Source organism: Trichomycterus rosablanca, chromosome 2 (genome assembly GCF_030014385.1).
Source record: "Trichomycterus rosablanca isolate fTriRos1 chromosome 2, fTriRos1.hap1, whole genome shotgun sequence".
Taxonomy (NCBI): domain Eukaryota; kingdom Metazoa; phylum Chordata; class Actinopteri; order Siluriformes; family Trichomycteridae; genus Trichomycterus; species Trichomycterus rosablanca.
This window is the reverse complement of record NC_085989.1, coordinates 44,826,166-44,840,480: the sequence shown is the minus strand read 5'-3', so window position 1 is coordinate 44,840,480 and position 14,315 is coordinate 44,826,166. Positions and strand designations below refer to the sequence as shown.

The 14,315-nt window shown below is 39.1% G+C and overlaps 1 protein-coding gene across 3 annotated transcripts in view; it reads left to right on the top strand.

Moving 5' to 3' along the window:
• Positions 1 to 14,315, top strand: part of LOC134334113 (myosin-9-like) — a 90,055-nt gene that overhangs the window by 37,392 nt on the left and 38,348 nt on the right. For 2 of the 3 annotated variants that reach the window (XM_063016300.1, XM_063016308.1), the window contains exons 4-11: positions 1,188 to 1,215; positions 1,303 to 1,396; positions 6,163 to 6,183; positions 11,954 to 12,046; positions 12,139 to 12,202; positions 13,130 to 13,228; positions 13,337 to 13,480; positions 13,575 to 13,670. In XM_063016300.1, coding sequence (XP_062872370.1) covers positions 1,188 to 1,215; positions 1,303 to 1,396; positions 6,163 to 6,183; positions 11,954 to 12,046; positions 12,139 to 12,202; positions 13,130 to 13,228; positions 13,337 to 13,480; positions 13,575 to 13,670 — 639 coding nt within the window. The remainder of the gene's footprint in view (positions 1 to 1,187; positions 1,216 to 1,302; positions 1,397 to 6,162; positions 6,184 to 11,953; positions 12,047 to 12,138; positions 12,203 to 13,129; positions 13,229 to 13,336; positions 13,481 to 13,574; positions 13,671 to 14,315) is intronic. The other variant, XM_063016314.1, reaches the window with a different exon arrangement.

Sequence of the window (14,315 nt, the reverse complement as noted above, 5' to 3'; positions counted from 1 at the left end):
AAAATTTACTGTATTAATATTAACTGTTTTATAACAGAAATACATAAAGCCTCAAAAAACTAAAGTAAAGGGTTAAAATAATTACCTGGGATTAAAGACTAGTGAAACTAGTCTAGACAACTAATTTAAAATATGTAATTTTTGCCACTCAGGTGGCGCAGCGGTAAACTCTTGATTCAAACTCTTCGGTTCAAATCTCAGCTCTGCTACCGGCAGGCTGGGCACCTACACGAACAACAATCCCATTGGGAGGTCTTCATAACTGATGCAATTACGACCTTTGCTGGCTGATTGATGGCGCCTGCACAGAGTCAAGGAATAATGTGGTCAGGGTGTGACTCTCCGTACACAAAGCTGATCCACATATGAACTTGCCTTGTGCAGGTGAAAAGATTTTTTCCATTTCACTGTCATGTTTTGCCATCATTTTATCCTCATTTTAATGGAATCTCTCTCTGCAATACATGAACACTCCCCAGACATAATGCCAGTCCATCCCGGGACTTTTGCCATCAAGCACGAAGATGTTTGGTTATGATGCTCGGCAAAGTGTTTTATATTCTAATGGGACACTATAAGCTTGTGGAATATGTGTTAAACATCGAATTATGATGGTCGGTCAATCGAAAAACTGCAACCACAGTGTGTGGAGAAATCCACAGTCCAGGGTATTACTTTTTTTGTAAAAGAGATTAAATTTTTTTAGACTTTGAAATTCAGATTAAAAACAGACATGCAGAAGGTGCATTAACTTCAGTAATTTAGTTCAATCTGCAATCATTGTTTCTCCAGTCAGGTTTTGTTTCCTTTAATATGTCACCAGTAGGTGTTTTTATATTATAATGGGACGCTATAAGCTTGTTGATTATTTGTTAAATGTCAAAAAATGATGGTCGGTCGAATGAATAACTTTTGTATGTTTAATTAATAAATACAAGATTTCAACAGTCTAACCAACCACTGTAGGACCCACGTCTCAGCTCAGCTCAGCTTTGTCACGTGCTGGAAATGGCAAATAATAAAAAGACAATCTGTGTTAAAGCAGAGTTATTAGAAAAGAATTAAACTGATTTATATTCATCCAAGAATGTGTGTTAATCACAATTGTAACGATATTATATTATAACACCTTGCTTGAATGTTCAAATCAGACGTCATGTTTGATTCTCTTCTATTTTTCCTGACAGATCGTGAGGATCAGTCCATCCTGTGCACGTGAGTAAAGCTCTAAAACACAGACACGGTTTTACTGGTATACAGGAGGACACGTCCAGCATGTCCAACACTGTGTATTATTTACAGGGGTGAATCTGGAGCCGGGAAGACAGAGAACACCAAGAAGGTCATTCAGTATTTGGCCCACGTGGCCTCCTCTCACAAGACCAAGAAAGATCAGGTAAGATCTCACTGTCTGTCTGTCTGTCTGTCTGTATATATGTTTATTCCCTATCTGTGTACTTTTCCATCAGTCTATCTGTTCAATCCTCTTTTTCTGTCTGTCTGTCCTTGTCTGTCCTTCTGTCTGTTTGTCTGTCCTTCTGTCTGTCTCTATGTATGTATGTCTCCTCACTGTGTACTTTTTCATCCATTTATTTGTTCAATTCCCTTTTTTCTCTGTATGTCTGTTCATTCACTATCAGTGTACTTCTTCATTAGTCTATTTGTCCAACCTAATTTTATCTGTCTGTCTGTATACGGCTACGTTTATACTGCAGGTAAATTTGGTATGGTGTTTCTTTTCATTTATGACCAGGTGTCTCTTAATAACTTACAACAGCAGAAAAAAATCACACCTAATTTGACATTTTGATTTACGTATATTACTGTTATATGTGGTATAAGAACCCACACAATGTGAAATTTAAGTCCAGTTCACCATATAACACTTTCTGATTGAATGTCCAAAGTACAAACCCAAGTATATACAAACCCAAAACCATAAAAAAACATTCAACCAGGACAAGATGGAAACAGTTGTTAAATTATTTAAATATATAAGAAATCTAAAAATTAATCTATAAGACCGTAAGAAAAAACAACAACCAACGAAGACAGTTATTTGGACAATACCTAGCTTGACATGGATGTAACCAATAGGAGTTAAACATGGCATTAAAATCAAATTAATTAAATAAATATTTATAAATAATTCTAAATAATAAATAATAAAAATATAAAATCAAATAATGTAAAACAAATAAAATAATAAATTAATTATAATATTTAATTATTATTATATTTTATTATTATATATTATTATTATTATTATTATTATTATTATATATTATCATTATATTTTATTATTATTTTCATGTCTAAAACTCCTAATAATATTAACTATTATTATTTTTATTATTGTTGTTGTTATTATTATGTCTAAAACTCTTAATAATTATTATTTTTATTATTGTTGTTGTTATTATTATGTCTAAAACTCTCGCCCATCACTGCAGAGATCTTGAGCTCTAAAGTTTAAATTCCAGATGGTGCTATCAATCTGTCCGGGTGTCCAAATAGCCAAAACTGTGCTTATTTCTGCTGTGTAATTTGTATGGTACAAGCTACAAGAGAACTGCAGTAGGGGAATTGGCATAAATTAAATCATGAAGGAAAACCTTTATTAATTTGTGCATCGGATTAACTTTTAATGTGACATTTGGCATGTTTTTGTGAGCTAGAGTTATTAGGTTACTAAAAGTAGAGCGTAGGGATGTAACTGTACACTCTACTGACGATGCGATACGTTTCACTATACTGGGTTCACGATATGATTTTTTCCCAATTTTTTAAACAAAATTAAATTGAAGACAAATTATGACAAAGTTTCCTTTTATTATTTCTCTTTAAAAAATAAAATAAAATACTGCATTTGTGATCATCTTTATTTATCTAAATAATGAATGATCTTTTATTTCTGAGGTACAAACTATGCCAAATAATGCTTATTGTGTAAAATTACATTTTAAATAAATTAAATAAATTGGCTAAAAAATAAAATATTTGGCTGGAAGATTCCGAACCTGGCAACCCTGTAGTGACGTCAACCAGGCGAGGTGAATAGCGCCAGTGCCCTTTGCTGTTGAAAGTAAATATCGATTCATCTTAATAATAATGAATAATAATGAAACCAGTAAAATGAGGGTTATTTTTAAGCATGCTAAAGAAAATTCATCTCTGATGGAATGGACTGTTCAGATGAGTATGAGGAAACATCTGAATTAATCATGAATCTGCAGTTTACACATACAGTGTATCACAAAAGTGACATTTCTGCAGATATTTAAGTATATTTTTTCATGGGACAACACTGACAAAATGACACTTTGACACAATGAAAAGTAGTCTGTGTGCAGCTTATATAACTTTATAAATTTATTCTTCCCTCAAAATAACTCAATATACAGCCATTAATGTCTAAACCACCGGCAACAAAAGTGAGTACACCCCTAAGAGACTACACCCCTAAATGTCGAAATTGAGCACTGCTTGTCATTTTCCCTCCAAAATGTCATGTGACTCGTTAGTGTTAGGTCTCAGGTGTGCATAGGGAGCAGGTGTGTTCAATTTAGTAGTACAGCTCTCACACTCTCTCATACTGGTCACTGAAAGTTCCAACATGGCACCTCATGGCAAAGAACTCGCGTTGGTCGTCCAAAGAAGCTGAGTGCACGTGCTCAGCGTCACATCCAACTGCTGTCTTTGAAAGATAGGCGCAGGAGTGCTGTCAGCATTGCTGCAGAGATTGAAAAGGTGGGGGGTCAGCCTGTCAGTGCTCAGACCATACGACGCACACTACATCAAATTGGTCTGCATGGCTGTCACCCCAGAAGGAAGCCTCTTCTGAAGTCTCTACACAAGAAAGCCCGCAAACAGTTTGCTGAAGACATGTCAACAAAGGACATGGATTACTGGAACCATGTCCTATGGTCTGATGAGACCAAGATTAATTTGTTTGGTTCAGATGGTCTCAAGCATGTGTGGCGGCAATCAGGTGAGGAGTACAAAGATAAGTGTGTCATGCCTACAGTCAAGCATGGTGGTGGGAATGCCATGGTCTGGGGCTGCATGAGTGCAGCAGGTGTTGGGGAGTTACATTTCATTGAGGGACACATGAACTCCAATATGTACTGTGAAATACTGAAGCAGAGCATGATCCCCTCCCTCCGGAAACTGGGTCGCAGGGCAGTGTTCCAGCATGATAATGACCCCAAACACACCTCTAAGACGACCACTGCTTAATTGAAGAGACTGAGGGTAAAGGTGATGGACTGGCCAAGCATGTCTCCAGACATGTCTCCCAATAGAACATCTTTGGGGCATCCTCAAGCGGAAGGTGGAGGAGCGCAAAGTCTCGAATATCCGCCAGCTTTGTGATGTCGTCATGGAGGAGTGGAAAAGCATTCCAGTGGCAACCAGTGAAGCTCTGGTAAACTCCATGCCCAGGAGAGTTAAGGCAGTTCTGGGAAATAATGGTGGCCACACAAAATATTGACACTTCAGGAACTTTCACTAAGGGGTGTACTCACTTTTGTTGCCGGTGGTTTAGACATTAATGGCTGTATATTGAGTTATTTTGAGGGAAGAATAAATTTACACTGTTATATAAGCTGCACACAGACTACTTTTCATTGTGCCAAAGTGTCATTTTGTCAGTGTTGTCCCATGAAAAGATATACTTAAATATCTGCAGAAATGTGAGGGGTGTACTCACTTTTGTGATACACTGTAGCTTTTATCTGTAACTCTATCTATTTGTTAATCTGTCACGCTGGATTTAAATGACCTGTTCTTTTGTCCGTCAGTATCTTGCGCTTTTATTTTATTTTCTTTGTCTCTCTGTTCTTTGTCACTTCGACATCAGCGCTCACACTAAATCATGGGCTGAGAGATTGGTGGGAATGTGTTGTTTCTGTGTAACAGTGAGTGTGTATTCCTCTGTATCATGAGAGCTGTGGCTTTCCCATGTCCCTCTCTGTCCCTAATGACCCATCACCATTAACTGTGTGTTTGTGTGTGTGTGTTAAAATGGTTTCAGTATGTTACATTACTTGAGCAGTAATGGTGGGGAAGTGGGTCATTAGCCCCGGGTTTCAGTACTCTGTGTGCAATATATCAACACAGTTAGACTCACAGTGTGACCTTTGTAAACGACAGTATATCAGTAATTAATATAGCATCTTATTATTATTACATTGAGGGAAAACCAGCAGGATATGTGTAATATAAGAGTAAATTTAATAAGTAGAGTAAAATCATTTATTGTATGTGTTATTTTTTTAAGACTGATCTGATCTTGAAGTTCCAATGTTATAAATGTAATTTCTGCAGAGATCTCGAGCTCTGGAGTTTAAATTCCAAGCTGTGCTATCAACCTGGCCGGGTGTCAAATTAGGGCTGGGCTTTAATTCGATGGTACGAGCTGCAAGAGAACTGCAGTTCTCTTAAATCATGAAGGAAAGAAACATTAATTAGTTCGACTTGGTTTAACTTTGGTTCAACTTTTGGTGTGACCATATTTGCCATGTTTTTGTTTTGTTTCTAAGAGTACAAAAGGAAATTAGGTCTCTCAGGTCTTTATGCTGATCAGACCTGCTGCAAACGACACGTCACCATGAGTAAATAATATCAATCTGACGTTTAATATAGGCCTGACACTCGCATCCACAAACGCTATGAAATAAGCATTGCTATGCACTTTTTGGAGGGTGGTCCTAATGTTTTGGTTGTATATAAAACAGGTGAGTATGTGGGTGTTTATTGAGGAACAGGTTTTAGGTGTGATAAATGCAGTTCCAATGCAAAGCTAAACAAAGCAACCAAACATGCTTCCTGATGAGCTACATTGAGGAAATGTGGTAAATTTTGTACGTTATTAGCTGCTTGTGTACTTCATTGCTTCTATGTGAACCATCTGGTCTGGTCTCCATCATATTCACCTGATCTGGAATTACATCTCCATCCACTTGTTAATCATCATTGTTTATTTCTACTTTTTATCTTTGTACATTTAAAATGCTCTTGTTTTACCGTTTACCATCGAGTTGATAGGTCACATCTCAGATGGAGAAGTGAAATGTTCTCAGACTTGATTTCCTCTCCACCTTGGCTTGTTTTGTTAAAGCATGTGAGTTTGAGTTTTGTTTCTTTTCTCTCCATCAACAGAACAGCTCGGTCCTGTCACATGTGAGTTACACTCGTTCTCATCTCGTCTCCGTCTCTCGTTCTGCATCTGTCTGCATTTCTCCGTTTCTCTCTCTGCTCATGTGCACTATGTGGCGGGATACACGTTTATACAGAGCGTCAATGCGAGAGATCTGAATGCCATCCAGACAGACAGGAATGACTCAAACACATTGTTTTCTATTTATAGTTATTGGTGCTACTCAAGCACCGACGGGCCATTTGAATTCAAGAGGCAGAAAAGTGCAGCATTTATATTGAAATGAATTGATTGGTCCATGTGGGCATTGAGCAGAAATATCATTATACACAATATAAACAGAATTAGTATATTGTTATTATTGCTGTGCAACATTTCCCATTATAAAATAAATTGTGACATATTAAATAATGCAATGTTAGCCTGCATCTTGTGACCTGGTTGCACCCTGCTGCAACAAATAAAGGTGTGGCCCATGTTTCTATACTACAGGCTGTTATTTCTACACATTGTAGAATTGCACGAGAGCAGCTCAATACACTAGATGAAATATATATATATATATATATATATATAAACAATTGGAGCGAAATGGCTTGTGCATACCCAAGTTTGATCCTAATGTCTGTGCCCCCCCCCCCCCCCCCCCAACATCCATAACGCATGCAGCAGGTAGAGTAGTCGCTCTAAATTGCCCCCATGTGTGTGTTCATGATTGACACAAACTAAAAAAATAAACGGATGGATAAATAAATAAATAAATAAATAAACAGGCTCTGAACGCTGGCATTAATGACCACCAAGCACATTTTTTCTCTAATAGATTCAGGGATTTGGACAATTGCATTGTGTTACAGCAGCGTCTAATAGAAGAACACTGGAAGTTTGATTACCTACAAACTCCTACTGGAATGATCTGATCGTTTTAAATAGCAAGTTACTACAAATTCAAGTATTAATTGCTGATAATAAACAATAAAAATAATAAACAATAACGGCAGATCAGACCCAAAGGAAGAATTATAACTTTAGGCTTTTCAGCAGAACTTCCAGCAATGCAAGCGTACCATGTCTAAATCTGTTTCTTCTGCTAATTCAATACTGCAAATGCTTATCACTCTGTTCACTCTAATGTTCAATTTTACCAAATCTAATCGTTTTTTAAAACAATGTAAGCTTCACACTTTACTGAACACACGCTCGCTGCTCTCTGATGCCCCAGTAACGAATTTAAAAAGAAATATGACACCATTATTTGCTCACATCAGTCATCTGTATTTCTACACAGTTTCACTAGACCGTGTAAGATGATCTGATGTTTTGGTTGCTTTAAAATGTTATAGACGTACTAACTAATTTCACCTCAGAACAGTGTAGTGAAGTGGTTTTTTTCTCAGTCGTAATATTAATATCACTCACCACCTCCAGTGTCCGTTCATCTATCCATCCATTCATCCATCCATCTACCTAGACATCAAACCCTCCATCCATTTATTTATTCATTCATCCATCCAACTAGCCAAAAAACCTTTCATCCATCCAACCATCCATCTATCCATCCATCTGTATATTCCTCCATCCATCTATCCATCCATCCATCAATCTGTATATTCATCCATCTATCCATCCATCTATCCATCAATCTGTATATTCCTCCATCTATCCATCCATCCATCCATCCATCTATCCATCAATCTGTATATTCATCCATCTATCCATCCATCCATCCATCTATCCATCCAACCATCTATCCATCAATCTGTATATTCATCCATCTATCCATCCATCCATCTATCCATTCAACCATCTATCCATCAATCTGTATATTCATCCATCCATTCACCAACGATCCATCAATCTGTATATTCATTCATCCATCCATTCATCTATCCATCCATCCATCTATCCATCAATCTGTATATTCATCCATCCATCCATCCATCCATCCATCTATCCATCAATCTGTATATTCATTCATCCATCCATTCATCTATCCATCCATCCATCTATCCATCAATCTGTATATTCATCCATCTATCCATCTATCCATCCATCCATCTATCCATCAATCTGTATATTCATCCATCCATCCATCTATCCATCCAACCATCTATCCATCAATCTGTATATTCATCCATCTATCCATCCATCCATCTATCCATTCAACCATCTATCCATCAATCTGTATATTCATCCATCCATTCACCAACGATCCATCAATCTGTATATTCATTCATCCATCCATTCATCTATCCATCCAACCATCTATCCATCAATCTGTATATTCATCCATCCATCCATCCATCTATCCATCAAACCATCCACCAATCTGTATATTCATCCATCCATTTATCCAACCATCCATCAATCTGTATATTCACCCATTCATTTATCCAACCATCCATCAATCTGTATATCCATCCATTCATCCATCCAGTTGATTATATGTGTAGCTTTATTTACTAAATCCTGCTCACATTTTGCCCACATGCACCACTTCAACCGTATGATCTCTGATATGGGCCACAAAATTTAAATTCCGAATTTTTCCCCTGTACAGTGACAGTTGCTGGTACGGTAAGATATTTTAATGTAACAGATGTTTGGTTAGATCACTGTCTGTCTGAATGGCATCATGATGTTTGATGTTGGTCTGTGGGTTTGCTTTCTGAGTGTGTGTCTGCTGTGTGTGTGTGTGTGTGTGTGTGTGTGTGTATGTGTGTGTGTGTGTGTGTGTGTGTGTGTGTGTGTGTGCTTGCATACAGTACAATACAGTGCAAGTGAAGTCTTATTGAGGAGTGAGTATCTACAGGAACACTAGAGGATCATTATATATTTATATATACCTTCATGTGAAAAAGTTAGGACACCCCATGAGAACCTTTGTCTTTTTGAACATATGTAAACATATGGACATTTGAGCTTCATTTGAACATTATTAAGGGATGCAGCTCATATCATTAAACAACTAAAACAAAAAAAAATACTTTTACACACAAGTTGAAAAATGTTATAAACAAAAATGGGGACAATGGGGAAAAAGTTAGGACACCCTATGTCCTAATAGCTGGAATTTCCCCATTGGCTAAAATATCCTCAATTAGACATTTCCTATAACCATCTACTAGTCTCTGACATCCCACTCCTCCATGCAGAATTTCTTCAGCTGTGCGAGGTTTTAGGGGTTTCTTGCATGCACAGCCCGGTTCAAATCACCCCACAGAATCTCAATAGGATTAAGATCCGGGCTTTGACTTGGCCAGTAGATGCACACCTTTGCACCCTGTGAATCAATTAAAATGGATTAATGGTGCCTAGACGTTGTTATAAAATGATATTTAATAGGGTGCCATTGATGCTAATGGATATTTAGTTTATTTTTACGCACATTATTTTTTCCAGCCTTGAGCCACTTTCAAGTGTGTCTGTGTGGGTGCCCTCGTGGTCTGTAGCACTCAAGAGCTTAAAATATTAATGATAATGGGCTCTACCATTATCTTTTTAATCCATTATAAAAACCTTTAGTCCCAATTTATTTCCATCTTTCTGATAAGATAAAGAAACATTTTAGTCTTATTTGAATAAAAATGTTTTAACTTTAACCAGGAGGTCCTGGCAACCATAAGATCCCCTGCAATCCATCAACCAAGTGTGGTTTGTCTTCTAATGCTAGTATTTTGTAGCTTTTCCTCCATTACACAAAGCATTCGTGATTAATGGCCGTATTTATTGAGAGAAATTGAAAAGTGAGCCGTATGAGGTAGATCGTTGTATTTTACAAGCCTCGAATCCATAAGACACCGGCCAAAACAGCTCATTTTACAGCTGTGGGGGAGAAATCAGCCAATTCACTTCTGGACTTCACCCAGATGAATCATTTACAATGTCGAGGAAGTGAGCGCTAATGATAGCTGCCATCTTTAACGAGCCTTTTCCCTGACTAAATATTTACCGTGGTTTATATCAGGACTGACAGGCTGCTTCAGGAGTGTTGTGTAACTGAACTGTGACCCTGAACTCCGGCTGAAAGACTGACTTGTTTAGCATAACTCAAGTGCATTGAGCTTTAAATAGAGTAAATGGTTAATTCAGAACAAGGGAGTATGATAGACAATATAATTGGCTCTTTTTGTAATTTGGCATGAACACTAAATGACCAAAAGTATTTGGACGCCTGACCATGAGCTTGTTGGTCGTCCCATTTCAAAAACAATTGGTATTAAAACAGAGTGAACTCTATGATATTTTCAGCTACAACAACAGCCGCTCTTCTGAGAAGGCTTCTCACAAGACATTAAAGTATGTCTGTGGGAATTTGTGCCAATTCATTAGTGTTCCGGTTAGTTCCGGTTCATTCCAAAAGTGTTCAGTGTGGCTGAGGTCAGAGCTCTGTGTAGGACACTGGAGTTCTTTTTAATCAAGCTTTTCTTCTTGTATTAATAGAGCTTGCTTTGTGGTTAGGGTACTGCACTAGTAATTAAAAGGGCACTGGTTCAAGCCCCACCACTGCCAGGTTGCCACTGTTGGGCCCCTGAGCAACTCTTAATTGCTTAGAAAATATGCTGTCATGGTACTGTAGGTCGCTTTGGATAAAAGCGTCTGCTAAATGCCGAAAATGTAAATGTAAATTGTGTACAGGGGAACAGTAATGGCCTTACCTAAAGTGTTCCTATGAAGTTGGATGCATATAATTTCCTTTATAGAATACATTTATTACATCTGTTAGCATCTAAGGGCCTTGCTCAAGGGCCCAACAGTGGCAACCTGGCAGTTGTGTGGCTTGAACCAGCAACTTTCCGATTACTACTCTAGTACCTTAACTGCTAGGCTACAACTGCCCTAAAACTAGGGATGTAACGATACACTCTGCCCACGATACGATACGATTCATTATTTACATGTACCTTGGCATTTAGCGGACACTTTTATCCAAAACGACTTACATTAATGACTGAATGCAATTCAAGCAATTGAGGGGTTAAGGGCCATGCTCAGGGGCCCAACAGTGACACTTTGGTCATAGTGGAGCTTGAACCAGCGACCTTCTGATTACTAGTCCGGTACCTTAACCGCTGAGCTTCAACTGTCTTATATGGGTTTGTATAACAAATATCACAAAAAATAACCATGCTGATTAGTCACTAGCAAGACTGAAGCTTAAGCATATCATCAGATCGTAGCAAATTGACAGATCATAACTAGAGGAGCATCTGTATTTTAAAATGATGCCATTACCTAATAAAATGTACACTGTGGCTATATTGCCCACTTGTAGTCTCAAGGATACATAGTAAACAGCTTGTATTAATAAACACAACACAATTACATGTTTTCTACAGATTAACTTGTGTTATTTTGGCTCTGAGCAGATTATTTCTTGTACCTACATGTTAACAGATTAAATGTAATGTTGATATGTGGTAAGTAGAGGAATGTATTTGTTAAGAAAGCTGTCGTACAATCATGGTCCTGCTGTGCATGAGGTGTTGGATCAGGTTGAGGTTTTTCTTTGGTGATGGGATTCTTACAGTCGTGTTTACTTGTTCAATAATGTATTTTTCCACAGAGTCATCAAAAAATCGATGCTTTGTGTATTTCGTCTTGTTGTGTTTTGCTTTTATGCTTTATCAAGCCAGTCCAAGAAACGCTAAGAACACAGTCTGGAACTCCGACTGATTCTAAACCGTTCTGACTTTGCATATACATGTCTGATGTATTGTGTACCAGTCTTTCGTATCTCCACCAGTCTTAGTGTGTGTGTCGGCTGTGTTTGTGCATGTGTGTGACCACTAGGGGGAGCTGGAGAAGCAGCTGCTGCAGGCTAACCCCATCCTCGAGGCCTTCGGTAATGCCAAAACTGTCAAGAACGACAACTCGTCCCGTTTCGTAAGCCCCTGTTTACACTCGTTTCTGTGTACTGAGTGTTTTTAGTTTCATCTTTAAGTGAGAGAATGTTTTTTTTTCTTTCTCTTTAATAGGGCAAATTCATCAGAATTAATTTTGATGTTAACGGTTACATTGTTGGTGCCAACATCGAGACCTGTATCCTTTTATTGCTTCATGCTGCTTTAGAATAGAATGCTTTGCAACACAAGTTTAAAGTGAAACAGTAAGGAAAATCCAGATAAACACAGATACATATAGAGCTTTCAGACTGGATTTGATGGTTATTCCATACAAATGTAGATTCGTCTCATAATCACACTTTGATGACGTTTTACTGCACCGCTCAAGCCGAGCGCTGAACAAAGATGTCAGTTTTGGCGTACTAGCATCACCTGAGTGCCTAGTACCACTTCACTTTTAAAGTAGTAGTGTAGTATTTGCGTTGGACTGACTGACATACCAACACAGAAGCTGGTTAAATTCATGACGTGGGGGCACTCTGGTGGCGCAGCAGTAAAACACGCTAGCACACCAGAACTGATTCTCGAACTCGTCGGTTCAACTCAGCTCTGCCATCCGCCTGGTCTGGGCGGCTACATGAACAACGATTGGCTGTTGTTCATACAGGGCGGGTGCCGGACGGGACCTCAGAACTGATGCAATTACGACCCCTGCTGGCTTATTGATGGCGTCTGAGTCAAGGGATAATGCGTTGATCAGGGTGTGTCTCTCCAGACACAAAGCTGATCCGCATATGAACTCGCCTCGTGCAGGTGAAAAGAAGCGGTCGGCTACTGCACAAGTGTCAGAGGGGCGTGTGTTAGTCACGACTCTTCTCAACCAGGACAGGGATCGGCATCAGTAGAGAGGAAGCGTAATGCAATTGGGTAATTGGACACGCTAAAAAGTCGGGAGAAACATAGGAGAAAATGCATAAACAAAAACACTTGGATTATAAATCTGATTATGAACGATTTCCACGGTAACTGGAATGCGTCTTAAGATGGGTTCGCGGATGGTATCATAGTCCGGGACCGTCGAACTCTCTCACATAACACTGTTCCTTGACCCCGGCGTTCTCAGACCTGCTGGAGAAATCCCGCGCTATCAGACAGGCCAGAGATGAGAGAACTTTCCACTTGTTCTACTACATGCTGTCCGGAGCAGGAGACAAAGTCCGCTGTGAGTTCAGCTCCTGTCCGGTTTCCTGATGAACGTAAGAAGCGTGCTTTAGCTGTGATGGCTTTAATGTTTTATTCTGACTGGTCGCTGTGTGTGGTGTGTTTGTAGCTGAACTGTGTCTGGAGAACTACAACAAGTACCGCTTCCTGTCCAACGGGAACGTGACCATTCCCGGCCAGCAGGACAAAGACTTGTACAACGAGACCATGGAGGCCATGCGCATCATGAGCATCCCTGAGGACGAGCAGATCGGTACACAACACAGCATCATGAAAACATTTTGAGAAATTGACTCTAATCGCTCGCCATGTATTAATTCTTACCTTGTTTGTGGTTTTTTCTGCAGGGCTGCTGCGAGTGGTATCTTCTGTGCTGCAGCTGGGTAACATGAGTTTTAAAAAGGAGCGCCACTCCGACCAGGCCTCCATGCCTGACGACACAGGTGAGAAGATATCCCAGTATTCCCCTTCAGCCCCTTCTTCATCTTCCTTCACATCTGGAACCCATGTAACCTCATGTCCTGTAGTGTAAAAAGTGTTGCATTCAGGTTGTGACTGGCAATGAGTGCGAAGTTGAACTACGGCCAATGAGAACGTAACATACAGAGTAAGAGGAACGCCGGGGGAGAAGTTATAAATGTGGGGAGCATAATATAGTTTCTAGCAGAATACACACAATATCGGCACACACAAGCTTTACAGTATTTGTGACCACCAACTCTCTTCTGGAGAAGCAAAACAGAACAGAACAGACAAACCCTGCTGGCCGCGTAGCCACATCCACTCCTTCACCCAGATTCATTTCTTTTTCCTACTTGCTTTTACGCTGCACATCAACTTCGCTCGCTTCTTGCTGACGTACATTTTTGGACATGGTATCATTAATCCCCTCGTCACTTCTCGTGTGTGTTTTTGTAACAAACCATAGTTTGGGAGACAAGACAGACTCTTCTGAGATTCCTCCTGATGATAGATGGTGTAGTGTGTGACCCCCTGTCACCAATCAATCATGTAGTGTGAAAACCACAACGACTTCAAAAAACAAAAGACTCCCGATTAGGCCGTTCAGGTGGCGCAGCGGTAAAAAC